Below are 23,431 nucleotides of genomic sequence, written 5' to 3' on the forward strand. Positions count from 1 at the left end.
TCTAAATAGATACTTAATTTTATTGAATTTCTACATTTGATTATATTATATTGTACAACTGGTCCACTGTATTTTCTGCAACTCATGACATATATTTTTCTCCTTTAATATGTTAATGCAGTCAATTGCATTTAAAAGACCCCTAAGGTTGGGGTGCCTGGGTGGCTCAGTCAGTTAAGTGTTCGATTCTTGATTTGGGCTCAGGTCATGATCTCAGGGTCATGAGACTGAGCCCTGAGTCAGGCTCTATGCTGGGTATGGAGCCTAAGATTCTCTCTGCACCTCTCCCCCCAACCACTTTCTCTCTCTCTCTTAAAAAAAAAAAAAAAGATCTCTAATGTCAACTTTTCAATCCTGGAATAACCCTAGTGTACAGTATTTTGTTTTTTAGGCACTGCTGGGTTTGCCAACACAACCATGCACTGCAGAATGTCTCCTTGGCAGAAGGCCTTCTATCATCCAGCACTCACAGGACATACACATAACAATACAAAGTTCTGGCTAATATTTATATAAGAAAACTTTATATTTAAGCTTGATACACATTTTAAAACAATGTGAAAGAAGATTCTCAAATTATATTTCAAATACAATTGTCAGCATATCACAATCATGGGACAGTATGAGGAGCACACCCATAAAGGAGATGCAGGCCTTGCATGTTGCTAGTGTTGAGGGGCCCCATCACTGCACATAAGCAACTGTTCATTATAAACCAATACGTTCAAGGTTTGGTAATCAGAAAACTATGCCTTGAGCACTTTACACCCTAACAGACTGCTACTCACGGGTAGACATTTTGCTGGTTTTAAATATACTTAGGCGAGTTGGTTGAGGGTTTGGGGTTGACACATAACACAAGTTAGGTGAGAGATGATGACTTTATTTTGTTTATAATTTTTATATCTACATTCATGAATGAGCCTGGACTTCAATGTCACTTTCTCATACTTCCCTTGTTGGGTTTCATTATGAGCTGGGCACAGTTTCCTCTTTTTTCATTTGCTGCAAAGTCTGCCTAACACTGAAATGGTGGATTCCCTGAAAGTCTGATAGTAATCTCCTATCTAACTCTGCAGACCTGGTGCTTTCTTAAGCAGAAAAAAATTTTTAATCACTAACTACAATTTCTTTAGTGACCATAATACTATTTAGGATTTGAATTGCTTCTAGAATTGGTTTTGGTAAAAATTTCTAGGATTTTTGCCATTTCATCTAACTTTTCAAATTTGTCAGAACTGTTCATAAACTCTTAATCTGGCTCTGTGCAGTAACTGGTTACATTCCCTTCAATTCTTAAATTTTTCAATACTTTTCCTTTTTTGAGCCATAAATATTCATAATATTATTTCCAAACATACAGAATCTTCAAAATTGTTTTCCTGAATTAACTTTCAGCTTCATTTGCAGTGAGATCAGAGAATATTCTGTATGACTTCACTTACATGAAATTTGTTGAGGATTGCTTTATGCCTCAGTACCTGGTCAATTTTTACATGTTCCAAAAATATGCTTTAAGGAACCTGTATTTTATATTTGCTGGGACAGTATTCTACATTTGTCCATCCAGTGAAGTTTGTTAATCACATTATTTAAATCTCCTATATCCATACTTATTTTACCTGTTTTTTTTTTCCCTCTCAATTAAGAGGAATGTATTAAAATTCTCCCATTTTGATTATGGATTTATCTGGTTTTTTCCTTGTAATTCTATTTATCTTTTGTATATTGATCTTCTCCTACATTGTCTTTCCCTCATTCTTTCTAGAACATTTATTAGATAAGTTGACCCATATGAAACTCTAACTTTACAGATCAAAATTAGACTAACACTGGTCATCTCATTTGGTTCAACCTGAAGATCTTCTAGAACTATTCTCTATTAACTCGTCTTTCATATTTTCCACTTATCTCAGAGATTCCTTCTACATCACTATGTTCTTTCTTCACTTGTATATAATTGCTGTTGAAGCACACCCTTGGGGGGTTTTTAATGTAACTTTCTAAACTCATGTTTGATAAAATCTTATTCCTTACTCATTTTTTAATTCATCTTTTATCTCTATAACTTTGCATTTACCTATTTAATAGTCTGTATCCAATGGTGCAATACCTAATGTCCTTTGTAGGTCTAAATTTTAATCTTTGGTTCTGGTGCCTCTCAAACTTTTGATAATATATTCCTTTGTGTGTTTAATTTTTTTAGAGGGGTAGTAGAAAATTAATCTGTAGAAATACTGAGGGGCCCAGGTTTACATAGTTTTATCCACGTAGCATTTGTGTTTGTTTCTGCTGGGTGTCAAAGAACAAAGTCATCTGTGGTTCTTTCATTCTTAATTCAGTGGTTCCTCAGTCGTGCATGAAGTATAAATTTGAGCCCCACACTGAACTGAGACCAAGGCGACAGTAATAAATCTAGAAAGGGGACTGTATTTATTCCAAGTTGTTATGAAGACAGAGAGGTTTCCATGTTACCTCTTTTTATAGATAGGGAGCTTTTCCTTCCTACCTTCAGGTAGGGATGCAGCTACTTCAAAGATTCAAGAGCTCTGTGCAGAAGACTTCAGATCCAGTTCCCCACAAAGTCTCCTTTCTCCATAAATCTTGAAAGCTTTTATTTTAGTATTTTACCCCAGCTTCCACAGGATTCTTTTAACCACTCTGATTTCAGTTCCCTGTTCTTTTTTTATTTTGTTTTCTTCTTTTTTTTTTGGCCCTTTAGGATCTCCTGTAGTTTTTGTGAGCCTAATGCATTAAATAATTTTTAAAAAATCTATCCAGCATTTAAGTGTTTTATAGCTACAGAGCTTTTCAAAGTACCTGGTCTGCCTTACTACCAGAAACCTACATTCCCCCTTTTCAGTAATTTCTAAGAGAAACACTAATGTCTAACTTTCATCACATGTATTACTCAACTCTATATGTAACTGTTACAGCTGCACTGATTTAGGTAAGTGATAAAGTCAGTTTAAATTAATTAAAAGTCAGAATCACAGAAGTATTTTTAGAAAGAAGTTTGATTGACATCAATAGCACAGAGTATTCGATCGCGGCTAATAAAGCTTTCAGTACATGTACCGAATACTTTTAATTACAAGTCACTTGTATTCATTATACACTCTACACATACTGCTAAAAAATAGTTTCTCCTTCATGAGAGACGATGGACTCTGAAAAACAAACTGAGGGTTCTAGAGGGCAGGGGGTGGGGGGATGGGTTAGCCTGGTGCTGGGTATTAAAGAGGGCATGCTCTGCATGGAGCACTGGGTTTTATGCACAAACAATGAATCATGGAACACTACATCACAAACTAATGATGTAATGTATGGTGATTAACATAACAATAAAAAATTTAAAGAAAAATAGTTTGTTCTTCTGAGTGAACTGAGGATGACCCCTGAAACATTTACATTTATTTGTTAAGCAAATTAATGACTTTAGGCATCTCAAATTCAAAACATTGTACCTAGATGAGCCAGATATTTACCTGTGACTTGAGAATAAAACTCATAAACTCTCTAAATCCTAACTAATCTTAGGCTTAGTTTAGAGAAATTACAAAAATGTAATTGAGGGAGTTTCATAATCAACTACTAAATTCAACTGCAGATATCCTGTAAAATATTTTAATGTAGTCCCAAATGTAATTCCTTAAAAACTAGCCTTTAGCACTGCAAACAGATATTGTTCCCACAAGTATAAGATTAGCCAGTTCTTTACCTCTCCAGCACTTGCACATTCCTTGGCTCTTCTGTGAAGTGCAGCCCATGTATCTTCATACCTAAAAAAAGCAAAAAATAATTCAAAATGCAAACCACACATTAAAAAAAAATACCATCTAAAACTGAACCTGGAACATCCTATGGTGCCCTAAGAAAAAAAAAATAACTCAAAAATAATGGGGACATGTCACAAGGACATAGGAGAAACTTGAAGGGGCTTCCAATGGCCAAACCTGGGACAATCTGAGCAACAAAATAAATAATGGTAGTGATGGGTTATAACTTAAGGGCTAAAACAAACATCCACGAGTTCACAGTGATTTAAACAAACAACTGAACAAATGAATGGGGGAGAAGGGGGGAATTCTCCTATAGAATTCCAATTAATAATTGTAGAAAAAATGATTAAAATATCACCACTTGGTAAACACGACAATAATTGTTTCAGGCAAGAATTCTAATAGATGTTAAAATTAGTGAGGGAAATTATGAAGAGAAACAACATATTTATTACATAGTCTCAAAATATCTCCTTAAATTAAAAAGGGGGAAACAGTACAGCAGTGTAGAAACCGGGAAGACACTTCCCTAACCACGTGATCCACAGTAATGAAACATATAAACATCATGTGTCTATTAATGTGATGCCCTGAGGATACACCATTGCCTTTCTGGTATTCTTGCCAAAAAAAACCACTGACTTTAATCACGGGGGGGGGGGGGGGGGGAAGGCATGTAAACCCAAATTGAGGGGCATTTTGCAAAACAGTAATTTGAAAAATAACAAAAAAGTACTCTTCAAAAATGTCAAGGTTATGAAAAACAAAGATTCAGGAACTGTTCCAGATTAATGGAGATGAAGGAGGTACGGTGACTAAATATAACCTATGATTCTAGATTGGATTCCGGTCCCAAAATAAGGACATTAATGGGATAGCTGATGAAATCTGAATGAGGTCTGTAGGTTATGGAGCAGGGTTAATTTCCTGGTTTTCATAATTGTACTCTTATACAAAATCTTCAAAATACGCAAAGCAATAATTGACAGAACTGAAGGGAGAAATAAACCGTTCTCCAATAACAGAGACTTCATACTCCACTCTCAATAATGAATGGTTAAAATGACCAGACAAAAGATAAACAAGGACCTGAACACCACAATAAACCAACTAGATAGAAGAGATATATACTCTACCCAACAACAGCAGAATACACATTCTTCTCAAGTGCACATGGGAGATTTTCCAGGATAGATCATCTGCTGGGCCACAGATTAACACGCAATAGATTTTTTTAAAGGGGGTAAATGAGAAATCTCTGAACCTTTTGCTCAATTTTGCTAACCTAAGCCTGAACTAAAAAAGTCTATATATTTTTTTAAACAAAAAGAGGGAGAGATATCATATGAAGTATCTTTTCTGACCACAATGGGATGAAGTTTGAAATCAACAACAAAAGGAAAACTGGAAAATTCACAAATTTGTGGAAATTAAACAAATACTTTGAAATAATCAATGCATCAAAGAAAAAAATAAGGGTAATCAGAGAATATTAAGAGATGAATGAAAATAAAACCACTACATACCAAAACTTATGGGACTCAGGAAAATAGGGCTTTGAGTGAAATTTATAACTATAAATACCTTACATTTAAACAGAAGAAAGATCTCAAATCAACAGCCTAACTTCACAACTTAAGGAAGTAGAAAAAGAACAAACTGAACCCAAAGCTAGCAGAAGGAAGAAAAAAATAAACATTAGGGCAGAAAAATAAAATAGAAAATAAATATATTGGAAAAATCAATGAAACCAAAAATTGGTTCTTCAGAGAGGCTAACAAAATTAAGTCTTTAAGTGGACTAAGGAAAAAAAAGAGAAGACTCAAAATTAGAAACAAAAGCGGGGACATTACCAATTTTACAGGAATAAAAAGGATTATGAGAGTACTATGAGTAACTGTACACCAAAAAATTAGGTATCTAGATGAAACAGACAAATTCCAGGGCGCCTGGGTGGCTCAGTTGGTTGGGCGTCTGCCTTTGGCTCAGGTCATGATCCCAGGGTCCTGGGATCGTGCTCCACTTAGGGCTCCCTGCTCAGCAGGGAGTCTGCTCCTCCCCCTCCCTCATCTTCTGTCCCTCCCCCCCAACTTGTGCTCACATGCATGCTCTCTCAAGTGAATAAATAAAATCTTCAAAAAATAATAATAAAAAGAAATAGACAAATTCCTAGAAAAACAAAACCTACGAAGACTGAATCCCAAAGAAATCGAAAATCTGATAACTAGTAAGGAGACTGCATCTGTCATTGAAAATCTCACTCCTGAACAATAATGAATCAAAGAAGAAATTAAACAGGAAAATAAAAATGTATTTTGAAACAAATGACAATGGAAATACAACATACCAAAACTTATGGAATACAGTTTTAAAAGGGAAGTTCATAACAAATGTCTATGTTAAGAAGAAAGATCCCAAATAAACAACCTAACTACACTTTAAGAAACTAGGGGAAAAAAAAAACAACTGATGCCAACATTAGCAGAAGGAAGGAAATAAAAAAGATTAGAGAAAAAATAAATGAAATGGAGAATAGGAAAACAATAGAAAAGATTAACCAAACTAAAAGTTGATTCTGTGAAAAGACAAACACAACTGACAAAACTTTAGCTAGACTAACCACAGAAAAAAAGAGGACCCAAATCAAAATTACAAATGGAAAAGAAGACATTATAATTGACACCACAAAAATACAAAGGATTGTAACAGGCTGTTATGAACAACTATACACCAACAAATTGGACAACCTAGAGGAAATGGAAAAATTCTTAGAAACATACAGACTACCAAAATGGAATTAGGAAGAAACAAAAAGTTTGAATAACAATTACCAGTAAGGAGATTGAATCAGTAATCAAAAATCTCCCAATGAAGGAAAGCCCAGGATGAGATGCCTTCACTGGTGAATTTTACCAAACATCTCAAGAAGAATTAATGACAATCATTCTCAAACTCTTCCAAAAAATGAAGAGGAACACTCCCAAACTCATTTTAGGAGGCTAGTAGACTCTGCAACCAAAGCCAGTAAAGGACAATATCAGAAAAGAAAAACTACAGACCAATATTCCTGATGAATATAGATGCAAAAACTCTCAATAAAATACTAGCAAGTCAAATTCAGCAGCACATTAAAAGAATCATTCACCATGATCAAGTGGGATTTATATCTGGGATGAAAGGATGGTTCAACATCAGTAAATCAAGGTGATGCACATTTATAGAAAGACCAAAAAAAAAGTCCTTTGAGAGAAAAGGCATCTAACAAAATTCAACATCTGCTCATGATAAAAAAAAAATCTTAAATTAAGTATAAAAGGAGCATAACTCAACATAATAAAAGCCTTATATAAGCTCACGGCTAACACCATACTCAATGGTGAAACTTTGAAAGTTTTTCTGGTGCCCAATCTCACCACTCCTTTTTTTTGTTTGTTTTTTTAGATTTTATTTATTTATTTGACAGAGAGAGACACAGCGAGAGAGGGAACACAAGCAGGGGAGTGGGAGAGGGAGAAGCTGGCCTCCCGCCGAGCAGGGAGTCTGATGTGGGGCTCGATCCCAGTACCCTGGGATCATGACTTGAGCCGAAGGCAGACGCTTAACGACTGAGCTACCCAGGTGCCCCCCCAATCTCACCACTCCTATTCAACACAGTAGTAAGAACTCCTTGCCAGAGCAGAGAAGAAAATGAAATAAAAGGCATCAGAAATGGAAAGGAAGTAGAACTATCTCTATCTGCAGATGATGTAATTTTATACATAGAAAATCCTGAAGACTCCACAAGAAAAAGAACTGTTAGATCTAATCAACAAACACAATAAAGCTGAAGGACACAAAATTAACATACAAAAATCGGTAGCATGTCTATAAACTAACAATAAATTATGTGAAAAATAAAACGATCCCATTTACAATAGCATCGAAAACAATAAAATAGTTGGGAATCACCGTAACCCAGAAGCGGAAAGATCTCTACTCTGAAAGTTGTAAGACAATGATTTAAGAAATCGAAGATGAAAAATAAATAGAAAGGTATCCCACATTCATGGACTGGAAGAATATTGTTAAAACGTCAATATTACCAAAAACCATCCATATATTCAATGCAATCCCTATCAAGATTCCAGTGGCTTTTTTTTTTTTAACAGAAGTACAAAAACCCATCTAAAATTTATATGGAACTACAAAGACCCCAAATAGCCAAAGCAATCCTAATAAACAAGAATAAAGAGTGAGGCATCACATTTTCAGATTTCAAGCTATACCACAGAGCTACAGTAATCCAAACAGTATGAAACTGGCATAAAAATGAATAGATCAATGGAACAAAATAGAAAGTCCAGAATAACCTAAGCATATGTGGTCAACTAATATTTGACAAGGGAGCCAAGAAGACTCACTGGAAAAGAGAGTCTCTTCAATAAATGGTTCTGGGAAAATGGGATATTCACATGTAAAATAATGGAACTATGCCCCTATCTTATACCTCTCCCAAAAATTAAGTCAAATTGGATTAAAGACTTAAACATAAGATCTGAAACCATTAAATTCCTAGAAGAAAACATAAGACCTGAAACCATTAAATTCCTAGAAGAAAAAAAAGTTCCACGACATGGGTCTTGGCAATGATTTTTTTGGACATGACACCTAAAGAACAAGCAACAAAAAGAAGTGGGACTGTATCAAATTAAAAAGCTTCTGCAGAGCAAAAGAAATAAAGTGAAAAGAGACTAAAGAATGGGGAAAAAATATCTGCAAACCATGCATCTGATAAAAGGTTAATATCCAAAATATATAAGGAACATATACAATTCAATACCAAAAAAACCCCCCAAATAATCCAATTTTTAAAAATGTACAAAAGACCTCACTACACAGTTCCCCAAAGATAGATGAATGGCCAACAGGTATATGAAAAGATGCTCAATATCCTAATTATCGTGGAAATGCAAATCATCAAAACCACAATCAACTATACCACCTCCCACCTGTTAAAATGGCCATCATCAAAAAGATGTAACAAATGCTGGTGAGTATGTTGAGAAAAAGGAACCCTTGGTGCACTGTTGGTGGGACTGTAAACAAGTACAGACACTATGGAAAACATAATGGAGGATCCTTAAAAAATTAAAAACAGAACTACCATATGATCCAGCAATCCCACTTCTAGGTATTTAACCAAAGGAAACAAAACACTAACTCAAAAAGATATCTGCACCCCGATGTTCATAGCAGCATTATTTATAATAGTCAAGACACAGAAACAACTTGGGCATCCACTGATGGATGAATGGTGCATACACATACATGGAATCTTACTCAACCACAAAAAATGAGGAAATCTTGCCATTTGTGGCAACATGGATGGACTTTGAGGGTATTATGCTTAAGTGAAATACATCAGAAAGAGAAAGACAAATACTCTGTGATCTCACCTATATGTGGAATAAAAAAAAAAATTCCAAATTCAGAAAAAGAGATCAGATGTGTGGTTACCAGAGGCAGAGAGTGGAGGGAGAGGGTACTGGAGGAAGGCGGTCAGAAGGTATAAACTTCCAGTTATAAGGTAAGTACTAGGAATGTAACGTACAACATGATGACTAGAGTAACACTGCTGTATGACATACATGAAAGCTGTTAAGAATTCTCATCACAGGAAAAAATTTTTGTTTTTGCTTTTTGTTTTATCTCCATGAGATGATAAATGCTAACTTACTGTGATCATTTCACAATACATGTAAATCAAACAACTATACTGTACACCTTAAACGTATACAGTGACATATCTCAATTATATCTTAATAAAACTGGAAAACAAAAATTTTAAAAACCTCCCCAAAAAAGAAAAGCCTGGGTCCTGCTGGCTGCACTGATGAATTCTGCCAAACATTAAAAAAACAACTGTCTCAAATTCTTCAAAAAAAACCGGAGGAGGGAACACTCCCTAATTCATTCTAGGCCAGCACTGCCCTGATACCTAAGCCAAAGACACAGACCAAGAAAACTACAGACCAATATCCTTTATGAACACTGATGTAAAAATCCTCAATAAAATATAGCAAACTGAATTCAGCAGCATATTCAAAGGATATATACCATGACCTATCAGGATTTTTTTCTAGAATTCAAGAATGATTTCATATATGAAAACCAATCAATGTAATATACCACATTAACAAAATGAATGGGAAAAATACATAATTGATGCTGAAAAAGCATTTGACAAAACACACTTTCATAAACTCAGATTAAAACTCAAAAAACAAGGAATAAAAGGAAACTATGTCAACACAATAAAAATCATATATAAAAACCCACAGCTAACATCATACTTGGTGGAAAAAAATTGAAAGCTTCTCCTCTCAGATCAGAAACAGACAAAGATGCCTGCTTTTGCTAATTCTATTCAACATAGTACTGGAAGATCTAACCAGGGCAATTAGGCAAGTAAAAGAAAGAAAAGGTATCAAATTGGAAAGAAAGAAGTAAAATTATGTTTGCCAGTGATATAATCTTACATGTAGAAAAGCGTAGGGATTCCACAGAAACAAACCCTGTTAGAACTAATAAACAAATTCAGCAAAGTAGCAGAATATAAAAATCAACACACAAAGTCAGTTGTATTTTCATATACTAACAATGAAAATTCAAAAAAGAAATTTAAAAACTACATTTATAAAAGCATTAAAAAATTTAGGATTTAACAAAAGACATGAAAGACTAGTATGATGAAAACTACAAAACTGCTGAAAGAAATTAAAGAAGATGTAAATAGAAAGATATCCCATGTTCATGGATTGGAAGACTATATCATTGAGATGTTGTCAATAATACACAAAGTAATCTATAAATATTTAATGCCATCTCTATCAAAATTCCAATGACTTTTTTTGTAGAAGAAAAAAAAAAATCCATCTACCAAAATGCACACTTAAAAATGGTTAAGATGGTAAATTTCATGTTACGTGTATTTTATCACAATTTTTAACAATTAAAAACATTATAATTTAGAGATCTGCTATTTAAAATGGTCTTTCCTCCACTTAATATTAGCTCCAAAGAGAAAAAAACTGTGTTTCAGGGCAATGAACGGACATATTATAGACATCTTCAAACAACTACCACACAGGAAAGTCTACCCATCTAAATCTTTCAATGAAGTCCATTCAACTAAATCACTAGTTTAAAAAAAATGATAAAATGTAAACAGTACACCACTGATATTTACAATACCTTCTTTCATGTTCACTTACGCTCTTCACTCAACAAAACCAAGAAGGAAACTGGTATCAAATTAAGCACTTTTCATTTCAAAAAAGAAAAAAAAATCTCTAGATTTAGCAACCATAAAAAGAAAGCCAGGAAAGAGCTAGAAAAGAAAAAGCAAACTGTGGGCATAGGTGACCGTGTCATCATAAATGCAGCTCCGGAGAAGGAGCCTATCTTCTCCTGCACACATCTTCAGCACAGATCTGTCAGAGGGCTCACTATTAAGTTCAGAACTGCATATAACATACTTAAGCTATATATTTTTATAACAGCTACATTAAGGTAATTCGCACACCATAAAATACACCCTTTTAAAGTGTCTCATCCAGTAGTTTCTAGTATATTCAGAGTCGGGCAACTATCACTACCATCTAATTCCAAATCATTGTCATCACCCCAAAGAGAAACCCCATACTCATTACCCTCTCTCCTCCAATCCGTGGCAACCACTCATCTACTTTCCATCTCTATGGATTTGCCTATTCTAGACATTTCACAGAAATGGAATCATGTACTACGTGTCCGTTGTGTTGGGTTCTGGGGTGTCATCCACCTTGCAGCATGCACCAGTGCGCCGTTCCTTTCTGTGGCTGAATATACACTCATCAGTTGGTGAATACTGGTGTTGTTTCTACTTTCTGGCTATTGTGAATAATGCTGCTATGCACATTGGTGTACAAGTTTCCATGTGGACGTATATTTTCATTTCTCTTGGTGTGAAATTGCCAGGTCACACAGTAATTCTACATTTAACTTTTTAAGAAACTACCAAACTGTTTTCCACAGCAGCCGCACCATTTTATGTCCCTACAAGCACTGCAAAAGGGTGTTATTTCTCCATGTGCTCAACGCTTGTCATTGTCTGTTTCTGATTACAGCCAGACTAGAGGGTGTGAAGTGGTATCTCACTGTGGTCTCGATAGCATCCACAAAGGTGTTGAGCATCTTTTCATGTGACTATTGGCTATTTATATCTTCTTGAGAGAAATATCTATTCAAATCCTTTGCCTATTCTTCACTGGGTCTTTTTATCGCTGAGTTATAAAAGTTCTTTATATACTCTAGATTCAAGTCCCTCGGCAGAAAAATGATTTGCAAATATTTTCTCCCATTCTGTGGATTGCTGTTCCACTTTCTTGATGGGTTCTATGAAGTACAAAGGTTTTTAATTTTGATCGAGTCCAATTTATTTTTTCTTTTGTTGCTTATGCTTTTGTTGCCACATATAAGAAAATCATGTATTTTAATATTAATCTGCATGCCAATAGGAGGGGAGTAGAGAAGAAATGGCATAAAATTAAAAATCAGAATTATCAAGGACTTAAATTCAAAAATCAATTTTCTTTCAACAGAAAAACCGTAAACATAAATACACATAATAAAGTACTGACTAGCAAATACAATAGTGATCAATCTGCTCAAAGTCTGAACGGACTTTGCATTAATCAATGAAAAGTAAAAACCCCTCAGGGAAATGAATAAATTAATAATTTCTAATCACTATGTTTAGGTAAAATTTAGTTGTTTTAAGGTTTCTACCTATAAAATTATAAAATATTTTTAGACAATAGTCAAAAGCATAATTTTCTTATTTAAATGGAAACACTTACCTGCTAAGTAATTCTAGACCAGCAGAGTACTTTGGCAAACATGGAACAGTCCTGCCAAAAAAAAACCAAAAAACAAAACCACTTATTAAAATTGCTTCCAATTTAGGCCAACTTAAAAAAAGCTACATATGAGAATTTTGACACTGTCAATTGTAATGTGGAATATTTTTAAATTACTGACAATTTACCTAAACTTTCAGAGAAATGTATTGTTTTATTTCACAATTCAAATACTATAATATACTATCATCCATCACTACCCTACAAATTATTTTTAGCAAATATGATGAATACCTTGATAACATGCTAGATAAGAATTTTTTTTAAAAGCTCATAATCTCTAGGTTTAAAGTGAAATTTGGTCATGTTTTACCTACTTAAAAAAAAATGAAAATGAAAAAGTTGCACAACACTGGTGTGTTTTTATATAAAACAGGTAACACAGCTCCGGAGGCTCACTTGCCAAGTACTGTTTCATTATTAATCTGCTTCTCAATAATGCAGGACTTTTACTAATGCTTAATATACAAAATGATTAACTGTGATCAAACAATAACCACTGGTTGTCCTAGAATAAAACAACTACCCCTCACCATATCCCTTTCAGCCATTTCATAATTTTCTCAGAAAATTTTCCAGTGTTACACAATTTATAATCAGATTGCTTTGTAGTCAAGTGCACTTAACAGATGTAAAATCCACTAAAGTAATCATACTACTATAACTAGAGCCGAATGCTATGTGAAATTTAAGTCACAGTAAATTAAATCTTAGCACAGGCTTACCTTGGTTTGCTTTTTACTTTAGCTTCTCTTGACTTGTCACTTAAAGTCTTCAGCCTATAATTCAACAATTATAAAATATCATATTTTTACAGCTTAAGAGATTTTTTTCAACCATGAATTTCACAGTTCTTAAAATTTTAGATCAGATGAGCTAATTATTTTAGTAAGAATTAAGCACCTCTACAGACAAGTATTTGAGTGTTTACTGTATGTCAGACACCCCAAAGACAACATTTGTAGCAAACATCTTTATATTTTTTCTAGCCGCAATCCCTTTTTTAGAAACAATTCCTAAGTCTGACTGGACTAGAGAAATGTCATTTACCTGGTATTATTAGAAAAAGAAGTGATCCACATAGGTGAATTTGGTAGGCAACAAAGATATCCAAGTGGCACATTTTAATAAAATAGATATGATAGCAGGCACTCAAAGCTCTTGAAGTACCATTTTGTGAAATTTTAGACACTGATTAAAAGCTTTCTAAAATATATTACAAACCTTTTTCATTAAAGAGGACTTGGTACAGTCTATTTAACATTTTCTGCTAACTCCAGGTCATTCTTATGAATACCACTGATCACATTTTGTGGCAAAACAATCACCTCAGATGTTTGAGCTAGGAATGCCTTTTCATTTGCCAACCTGAAACCAATCTATGGTGATCTGAGTTTGTCTGGAATCCTGCGTCTATTTTTTTCTAAATAAATTTCCCATCTCCACCACTGGTCATTTGGTTATCAGCGATAACTCACTGCTTCTACTAGCTACTTAACTGCAGCCTCTTCCCTATTATTGGCTTTTTTAAATTACTGGGCTAGAAAACAGATACATGGGCTAGAGATGCACAGAAAAAAATAAATAGGCTCCTCTATATATCATACGAAGTTCAAAGACTTTGTACAGTTTATTTTTGCCTCACTGGGCCATTTTCACCTTCTTTTGGCTGTCGACTCTACCATATAATAGAGGTTGTCAAAAAGCGAGTGCTACATTATGAGCCCACTCTCGTATCAAATGAGGTATTGCTGTAAATGTTCTTCTTCATGTGGTTACTTCAACAAATCTTCGTTTCTAAGTCAAGTCTGAAACGCAGGCCACGGTACCCCGACTAGCCCCTAACAAGCCTTCGGTAAAACGAGAAACAGGTGCCTGTTTCTCAAGGCACTTGACTGCTCTATCAGTCAGAAACCGCCTACTCTGTAAGCCGACTCTCCTATGTGCGCCCCCAAGCCTGTGCCTCTATGTGCCAGCCCGGACCTAGGACTCCATCTTTTTCATCTATAATGCCTGGCTAACCACCAGAAAGGAACTTTTTTTTTTTAAAAACAAACTGGAATGCCAGTTCATACAAAAATTTTTACATTACTCTATGTTGTTTTTCAAAACTGAAATACCGATGAGATGAACTTCTCTTTGTTGTTAAAAAGACTCTGCAATCTCTTTAATAAACTCATTTGTTTCTCTCTCTCATGAGTCAGGAGTTGTATTTAAAAAGTCTGAACTGTCCTAGAGAAACAATATAAATTTCGGGGCACCTGGGTGGCTTAGGCGGTTAAACGTCTGCCTTCGGCTCAGGTCATGATCCCAGAGTCCTGGGATCGAGCCCCACGTCAGGCTCCCTGCTTGGTGGGGAGCCTGGTTCTCCCTCTCCCCCCTGCTCATTCTCTCTCTCACTCTCTCTCTCTCTCTCTCAATAAATAAAATCTTAAAAAAAAAAAAAGGAAAAACAATATAAATTTCCAAGCTTCACCTTGGCAACTAGTAAATCCAGTTTAAGATTACACAACAACTAGGAAAAGTTATTTCGACAGTCACACTCTATCACCTCCACTCCAAAATTTGAGAAAGGCACTTAGTCGTGACATCCCAGGTAGAATTATACTAGGACAGTTATACACAGTGGTACACTCAAAATGATTTTAGTAATATTTTTAGTGACTCAGGACAATTCCATATAGTTAGGTATACAAGGATACTGCAAGAGAACTGTGTTAAGATCCTTTTTGGACCATTGTTATTATATGGTCTGGCAAATCTGGAGGTTGGTATCTCAAATATTTACTTCTGAAATAAACTTTCACTTTTTCAATTGTAATATATCAAATTTGGGGTGTTCTTCCACACCCCCCTAAAAAGACAGAAAAAATTAGAATAAAAAAGAAAGAAGGAATACCACAGGGAGCAGAAAATAAAATTATTGGAAGGGTCAATGAGAGCTCCATGTGGCTCCTTAACAGCCATCTGCTTTAAAATTGGTCCTTAACCAGATGTAATGTGTGGAACTTATTTGATCTGGATTTGAACAAATCAACTGTAAAAAGACATTTCTAAGAACGAGGAAATTTGATTATGGACTGGATAATTGATAATATCAAAGAATTAGTGTTAATTCTGTTAAGTATGATGTTGGCATTGCATTTATGTAATGTCTCTTTTTTTTAGGGGTGCAAAGTGATGTAGGAGAGATGTAACAGACAAATCTGAGACTACTTTTATAACTACGGGAGAGGCAAAAGCAAATGTGGTGATAGTTGACAGTTGTTGGATCTGAATCACGGATATATGGCGTTCATTGTGTGATTCTATTTTTTATATGTTTGAAACTTTATAAACACATTTTTGTAACAAACACAGTCTTTGAGACATTCGTCTCTTCTCATCACACCTTCTCTACATAAATCATCCCTGTGCCAAAATTCAGAACAGAAACTGATGGAGAAAACAAAGTAGCTGGAAGGATGTGGGAAACAGTGAAGAAGGCTGAGGAGAGAAAACACAGAAAGGGTCACAAGGACTATTATTCTTACTTTGAGTTGAAAAAAAATAAGGTCAGGTGTGTGTGTATATACCCACACACACACTATGTCATGATTCACTAAGAAGGAAATACTGATTTGGGTGTAATACCTCAGTTTCCTCAACCATAAAATGGTGGTATTATATTGACCGTAATGATGTCACAGGAATTAAATAAAATTCCAAATAACGACTTTGTCAGCATTCTGTACACAGAGCTAACTCACATGAAAAGTCTAAGAATTATCTCTGCCAAGAAAGGTAAGAAACTATGTACGTTATCGGGCCACGGTGAAATAAAGTAGAGGTTCCTGAATGCACCAGTTCCTAGAAACAGCTTCCCCACCGTTCCCAGTCTTCTTCCTAATCCCACACAAGCCCCAGGAAGACATGAGCGCTGCTCTGACTCCATCAATTTAGACTTAAGTGAGCACCTCATTATCTTCTACCAAAAGCAACTAAAACACACTTTTGAGTTCAAAGCACTAAACCTCAAATTTGTCCTAACACTTCAACAATTTATTTTCAGATTGTTCCAAAGACTTACCTTGATTTGACACAAGCACATTTACTTTTTTAGGCTTTGCAGAAAATATTAAAATGGGGGCATCCTCCTAAGACATGGAGGCGATTGGCAAAACTGCCTCCACAACAAGTTTAAAAAGAAGTAGATAAACAGAATGACATATGGAGCACTATAATGAATGAGCAGAAAATGTGCTTTCTCTAGCTGACTCAAGCTCACGGGTGACCTTAATGGCATTTATTTGTGCTTCAATTTCCTACTCCGCTAACCTCATCAGCTATTACGAAAGCTCAGGATGATTGCTGGATCACCTGATTCAGGTGATTTAGCACCTGAAAACACCACAAAAACATGTTAATGAGTATATTTTGTCGTTAAGGTTCAATTCCTTTAACCATGTTCGTGTCTCCGTTATTCTGACTTTAAATTCTCCTTACAAATACAAATCCAATCTATTCTATTTTTCCGTGACTGTTCATTTTTTTTCCTTTAAAAAGATCACATGGGGCGCCTGGATGGCTCAGTCGTTAAGCGTCCGCCTTCGGCTTAGGTCATGGTCCCAGGGTCCTGGGATCGAGCCCCACATCGGGCTCCCTGCTCAGCAAGAAGCCTGTTTCTCCCTCCCCTACCCCCCTGCTTGTGTTCCCTCTCCCACTGTGTCTCTCTCTATCAAATAAATAAAATCTTAAAAAAAAAGAAAAACAAGATCATGGAAAAACAGCATGGATCACACTTAAAAGTACACATGATGTGGGGCACCTGGGTGGCTAGGTCAGTTGAGCATCTGACTCCTGATTTCCAAGGCATGATCTCAGGGCCCTGAGATCGAGCCCCGCCTCGGGCTCTGTGCCGGGCATGGAGCCTGCTTAAGATTCTCTCTCTCCCTCTCCCTCTGCCCCTCCCCCGGCTCATGTCCTGGCTCTAACTAAATAAATAAATCTTAAAAAAAAAAAAAAAACTACACATGACCCCTCAGTTCTGGAGCCTGAGAGTCACACAAAAGGTGCACAAACTTAGGAAAGGGAGAGGAATGTAAACTCTATCCTAATTAACCCCAACTACACCTGTCAGTGCTGACCTGTTCCCTGAGGCTTTCTTACATTTCCAATTGCTTCTTGAGGTCAAGCATAAGTGACCTCACACAACAAATTCACTGTCAACCGCTTCTCTTTCAAAACTATTCTGAAATTCTTCTGTTTCTAAATAACATCATTTATCTAAGATACTCCAAAGTTAACATCCTGAATTTCCCTACCTTTTTCCCTTTCTACATCTCACTGTTTACAAATTCACCCCGTGCCTGTCACATCCATTCCCTTGTGAAATTGCTACCAGCACCACCCTATCATCACTCCCCTGGACCATAATTATAGCCTAAATACTCTCCTAAATACTCTCCCTGTTCCATATGTCCAGCCCTCCCATCACATGGCCTCTCAAATTTCTTCCAGAAACACAGGCTCATGCTTCTCCCTCCACAAAAACCTTCAAAGACTCAGTCAACCTAAAAATATGCCAGGACCACCCGGTATAAAGTAGCAATCACCTCACCCCCCAACCCCCTTAACCTGCTTTACTGTTTGCGACAGTTCTTATGGCCTTCTAGATACTCTGCCTCCCGCCAAGACAGAGCTTACCTGAAGAGTTCTTTCTCTGCCAGGGAACAAGCTAAATGGTACACAGTGACCGGTGTGTTTCTATCCCTACCCACAAGAACCCAGAGCATTATAAACAGGAAAATACCAGTCGGTGACAGGCAGCTATAAACCTTCAGTAAATCTGATTATCAGTTCCCTGAGGGTTCTGCATTCCTGACTATTTCATTCCTGAGGCTTTTGGTCGTAATTGCTCAAAAGCCAAAAACCAAACACCAGAGTGGATTTGAAGTATGTGCTTCAGTATATCCCAAAGTTTCCCTCGGAGCTCAAGTCAATCCCTAAAAAGTACATGTTCTGTGTGAGTTCCCCAAAAGGCTCTAAGAGTTTTGAGTTAAGTCAAATGAAATTAGGACTCACTTAGGGTGAGGGCAGAAGGGTGAGGCCCAGAACCTCACTCCTGTAGTCACCTGGGCCAGCCAGCCACCCACTTAAGTCACAAAGAACATGATATAATCTCCAGGTTTATCTCAATTTTGACTTAACTGTTATTGTTAAGAGTAAAAATTTACAAAGGGGCACCTCGGTGGCTCAGTTGATTAAGCGTCTGCCTTTGGCTCAGGTCATGATCCCAGAGTCCTGGGATCCAGCCCCACATCAGGCACCCTGCTCAGCAGGGAGGAGTCTGCTTCTCCCTCTCCCTCTGCCCCCGTTTGTGCACTCTCTCTCTAATAAATAAAACCTGTAAAAAAAAAATTTATGAAAAAGACCCCAAGTCCATGGACAATTTAGAGTCCGCACCCACCCCACAGGTCACCAGCATCTCTGGCCACTGTCCTTAACTGATCTTAAGTTGCATTTTTTTTAAGTCTGACTGGAACGTGGAAATTCATTGTGTTCATCAGACATGCTTTTATCACTACTGTGACATTCCCTTGGGAGACTGATAAAGCTAATTCTCTCCTACTTAAAAAAAAAACAAAACTGAAGGAACACAAAAACCCACTAGGCCTTCCTTCTACTCATTCCCTCGGGCAACCCAACACTGGAAGCTTTAGAACAGTTGCAAGGTAAGTCAGGTACAGTGGGATAGTTCTAGGAGGTGAGGGCTGTGTCACTTTCACCTCTGAATCCCTCCCAGCCTTCACACAATATACACGACCGCTGTGTTTAATTTCATCTTTCCTCAGCAAGGCAAAATATTCGATTATGTAAAATAGGTTGATCTCAAGCTGAATACAGAGTGTTTACTAAAATGAATGAAGAGGATTCTTTCTCGGTAAGGGTCGCACAGGAATTAGTGAACTGGACAAAAGTGAACATCTGAGTTTAGAGCCACCAGTCAGATGCATGACAGACCTCCCCTGGAGAGGAGTTCTTTCTCTGCCAGGTAACAGGCTAAATGGCACACAGTGACCAGTGTTTGTCAGTCGAGAGTGACCAGTACAGGAGGGAGCCAATCAAGTGTCTAAATGGACTAAAAGCCCTCTCAGGATGTGTAATCTCAAAGTGGCTCCAGTCTGTGATATCGTCCAGAAGTCAAGTCAGTTTCCAAGGGATTCTAACCAGATCCCCCAAGTCTCTTCCTAACTAAACCCTAAATTCAGGTTGTCCAGATCTCCCAGGATGGTCTGGGTCCAGAGTCCACATTCCTAGGTAAGTTTAACCTTCTTAATTAAGCAAAGATCATAAGTATGAATGAGTTCTGAGGCAACTACACAACCCAGAGTTTCAGTAACTACCAGAAGCTGGACTGTTATGCCCTCAAATCAAAGAAGTGGTTGAAAGTAATGATAACAGGGGTGTACCAGGTGGGTTTATCCATGACCACTCTCATGCTCCAAGCAGACTATTCCAGTATCCCACCAAAATTCTTCCATAATTTACACCCTGAAGTTACTTTTTCAATTTAAATGGGGAAAAAAATTGCAAGCATGCAAAAAAAAAAAAACCCCATAAATGAGCAACTCCCAGAGCATCTATCATATCCTTAAGAACTCCAAACCAAAAACTATCAAAAATGATTTACATGGGGTAAGTGCTCAAGTATCTGCCCCAAATCCTCAGCACCCAAAAGGCAAACCATGTAAACATTTTTGTCCCGTAAGATAAAATCTTAGCCCCATCTCTCATTGAAAAGTTAAAACCCTATGATCGAGATGTCCTCATTCAGAAATTCTCCAAAGGATTTGTACGATAAGGTAACAGACTCTTTATGAAGGTGACACCTTTTCTGAAGAAATGAAAAAATTAAAATGAATTAAGCACTAACTAGTAATAGATGACACGGTGCTTACCATTCTACACGTTGTGTTTTACATGTTCATTCATTAATCTTCACAACCCTGTTAGTACCATCTTTATCACCTCTGTACAGTTGTGGAAACCGAGGCAAGACAAGTCAAGTGACTTGCAAAAGCACACTTGCTTAGTGGCAGAGATGAGAGTCCTGGGAGTCTGGCGCTAGAACCCGTGCCCGTCGTTCCCAAACTTCCCGGCACACTGGAATCAGCTGGGGGAATCCTGAAAACCCCGGCCCCAGGCTGATCATTGGCATGGGCGGCAACCTGGGATCGGCAGTGTTCAAGATTCCCAGGTGACTCTAAGCCAAGTTTGGGAACCGCTTGGTCTGCGCTTGTAACCACCAGCTAGCTGTGAGCAGTGTCGATGTAGTTCTGTTGCTCTTCTAGCCCCACGAATTTCTTCACCAAGGCGCCGAAGCCGGCGCACCGACAGAGGGAGAAAACAAAAGGGAGGGAAAGAGGCGGCCGGCAGCGCCCAGGGTTCCGCGAGCGGGCCGCGCGAGGGAGCGGGGACGGCACGCGGACCGGCAGTGCGCGCTGCGGCGCCCGCGACCTTCGGCCCGGGCAGGGGGCGGCGGGCCCGGCTCCCCGTGGCGCCGCAGGAGCCCGAGGCCGGAGCCAGCAGGTGCCTCGGAGGCGCAGGCCCCCGTCCCGCGGGCGGCGGAAGCGGAGGGCGCGCTCGCCCGGACGCCGGGACGGGGGCCCAGGAATCCCCCGCGCACTCCGCGGCGCGAGGCGGAGCCGGCCGGCTGGGACCTAAGTTACTTAGTGCCGCCGGGCCGACGCCGGAAAGTTCGTTCCTCTCCTCGGCGGGGCGGGGATGGGAAGCGCGGCACGGGACCCGGGCGGGCCGGGGTGCGGGGAAAGGAAGGAGGGCAGGAGGCAGTGTCCGGGGGGCCCCGGCCCAGCCCGCGGGTCCTTTCCGTCCCACCGTATACCCACCCGGAGGTGAAATCCTGCTGCACGCTCAGCAGCCGCTCGCGCAGGGTCTCCAGCATCGCCGCCGCCGCCGCGTCTCCGCCCCTCAGGCTTCAGGCCGCCGCCGCTGCCGTCGCCCCGGGTCCCGCGAGGCCGCCGCCACACCTGTCACCCGCGCGCCCCGCACACTCGCGGCCAGCCCCGCCCCCAGCTCGGTCGGCGCCCCGCGCTGCAGCCCCTTCCGCGTTCCCGCCCCCAGCTCGCGCGCTCCCGCCCCGCCCCCGCCGCGCCCAGGCCCGCGCAGGCGCGGTGAGCCGCGCCGGCCTCGGGCTGCGGAGAAGGGGCGGTTCTTCTCGCCCAGCTGAGCAAGCCATAGAGCCCCAGATTCCTTTTTCTAGCCCAAGCCAGGCCCTCTCGTTTTTATCTAAAAAGAAGTGGCATCGTGAAAGAATGTTTTCAGTCGAGGGCTTCTCTGAGTGCAGCGTTGGTTTTTACGGTTTGGAAGAGAATTGCATAAATTTCTTGCACAGCGTGCACATCCCTGTAGCAAACTTTGACTCACCGGGTACAGGATCTGACCCCGCCGGCTTTGCCCTTGGATGAGATAGTTAACCATTCTAAGCCTCGGTTTCTTCACTTGTAAAATGGGAACGATAATCAACTGTTTCGACATCATCACTTTACACTTCGACCTCCATGATGCTTTTGTGCCCTTCACACCAAAGGAGGTTGCCTTTGTCAAGTCACCAGTGACTTCCATGTTGCCAATGCCATTTGTTACTTATCTGCCCTGATTTTTTTCTCTACCTCTCAGTGGCTCTCAAAGCAGTACCTTATACCATTTTTTAAAAAAGATTTTATTTACTTATTTGAGAGGGAGAGAGTAAGAGAGCATGCAAGTGAGAGCACAAGAGCAGGGGGAGGGAGAAGCAGACTCTCTGCTGAGCAGGGAGCCCCACCCCAGGCTCAATCCCAGGACCCAGAGATCATAACCTGAGCCGAAGGCAGAGGCTTAAGTGACTGAGCCACCTAGGTGCCCCTCCCCCCCATGCCATTTTTAAGACACATTCTTCTCTTGCCTTCAGGGACATCATACTTATATTCTCCCTTCCTCTCCACTCCTATTTCAACAGCTGCTCCCAAGGCCCCATCACCAACCTCCCGCTCTTCACGTGTGCTCTACCATGCTGTTAAATCTATCGAGGCACTGATGGACGCCCAATTCTCTATTTTCAGCCCTGTCCTCCCTCCTGCTCCTTCAATTCAGACCAGTTGCTCACTTAACATGTATCCAGCAGGCATTTCCAAGCCAACATACCCAAAATTGAAGACTTGATTGCATATTCATTTCCTGACTTGCTCATCTCCCAGTCTTTTCCATTCCAGTAAATGGCCCCGCGCAATCCACCAAGTTGCTCAAGTTAAGCCACCTGAAATCACCTGTTTTCTCTCTTCCTCATCCCCCATATTAACTCATCAGATCCAATCCACTCTATTTCTAAAGTATTCCTGAACCTGCTCCCCTTTCTCCATCCTTATTATAATCACCCTAGACCAGGACACTGTCATCTTACACTAGGAACACTGACAGGTCCCCTGATAACTACTCTTTTGCCATCTACACCCCTGTAACCCATCCTTGACATGGCAGCCAAAGAGAATTATCTAAAAGAGCCATCAGATCATGTTGCTTTCCTACTTTAAAGCCTTCAGTTGCTTCCTGAGCCCACAGAATAAAATTCAAACTCCTTACTTGGCTTACAGTCCTAAAATTTGACCCCTTCCTGATACTCTATACAAAGCAAGTACGAGTTTGAACTGTGTGGGTCCACTTATATGCAGATTT

General features: G+C 38.9%; 1 protein-coding gene across 1 annotated transcript in view; it reads right to left on the reverse strand.

The window, feature by feature from the left end:
* The window catches only part of DTNBP1 (dystrobrevin binding protein 1), a 121,750-nt gene extending 99,946 nt beyond the window's left edge, over positions 1 to 21,804 (reverse strand). Inside the window, exons 1-4 of the mRNA XM_028107443.2 lie at positions 21,610 to 21,804; positions 13,447 to 13,500; positions 12,662 to 12,712; positions 3,722 to 3,782 (exon numbers count right to left, since the gene is read on the reverse strand). Coding sequence (XP_027963244.1) covers positions 3,722 to 3,782; positions 12,662 to 12,712; positions 13,447 to 13,500; positions 21,610 to 21,665 — 222 coding nt within the window. The 5' untranslated portion in view covers positions 21,666 to 21,804. The remainder of the gene's footprint in view (positions 1 to 3,721; positions 3,783 to 12,661; positions 12,713 to 13,446; positions 13,501 to 21,609) is intronic.
* Between the last annotated feature and the right edge of the window lie 1,627 nt (positions 21,805 to 23,431).

Source organism: Eumetopias jubatus, unplaced genomic scaffold (assembly GCF_037043125.1).
Source record: "Eumetopias jubatus isolate StellerSeaLion01/CBP00866 unplaced genomic scaffold, mEumJub1_p1.0 scaffold_6, whole genome shotgun sequence".
Classification (NCBI taxonomy): domain Eukaryota; kingdom Metazoa; phylum Chordata; class Mammalia; order Carnivora; family Otariidae; genus Eumetopias; species Eumetopias jubatus.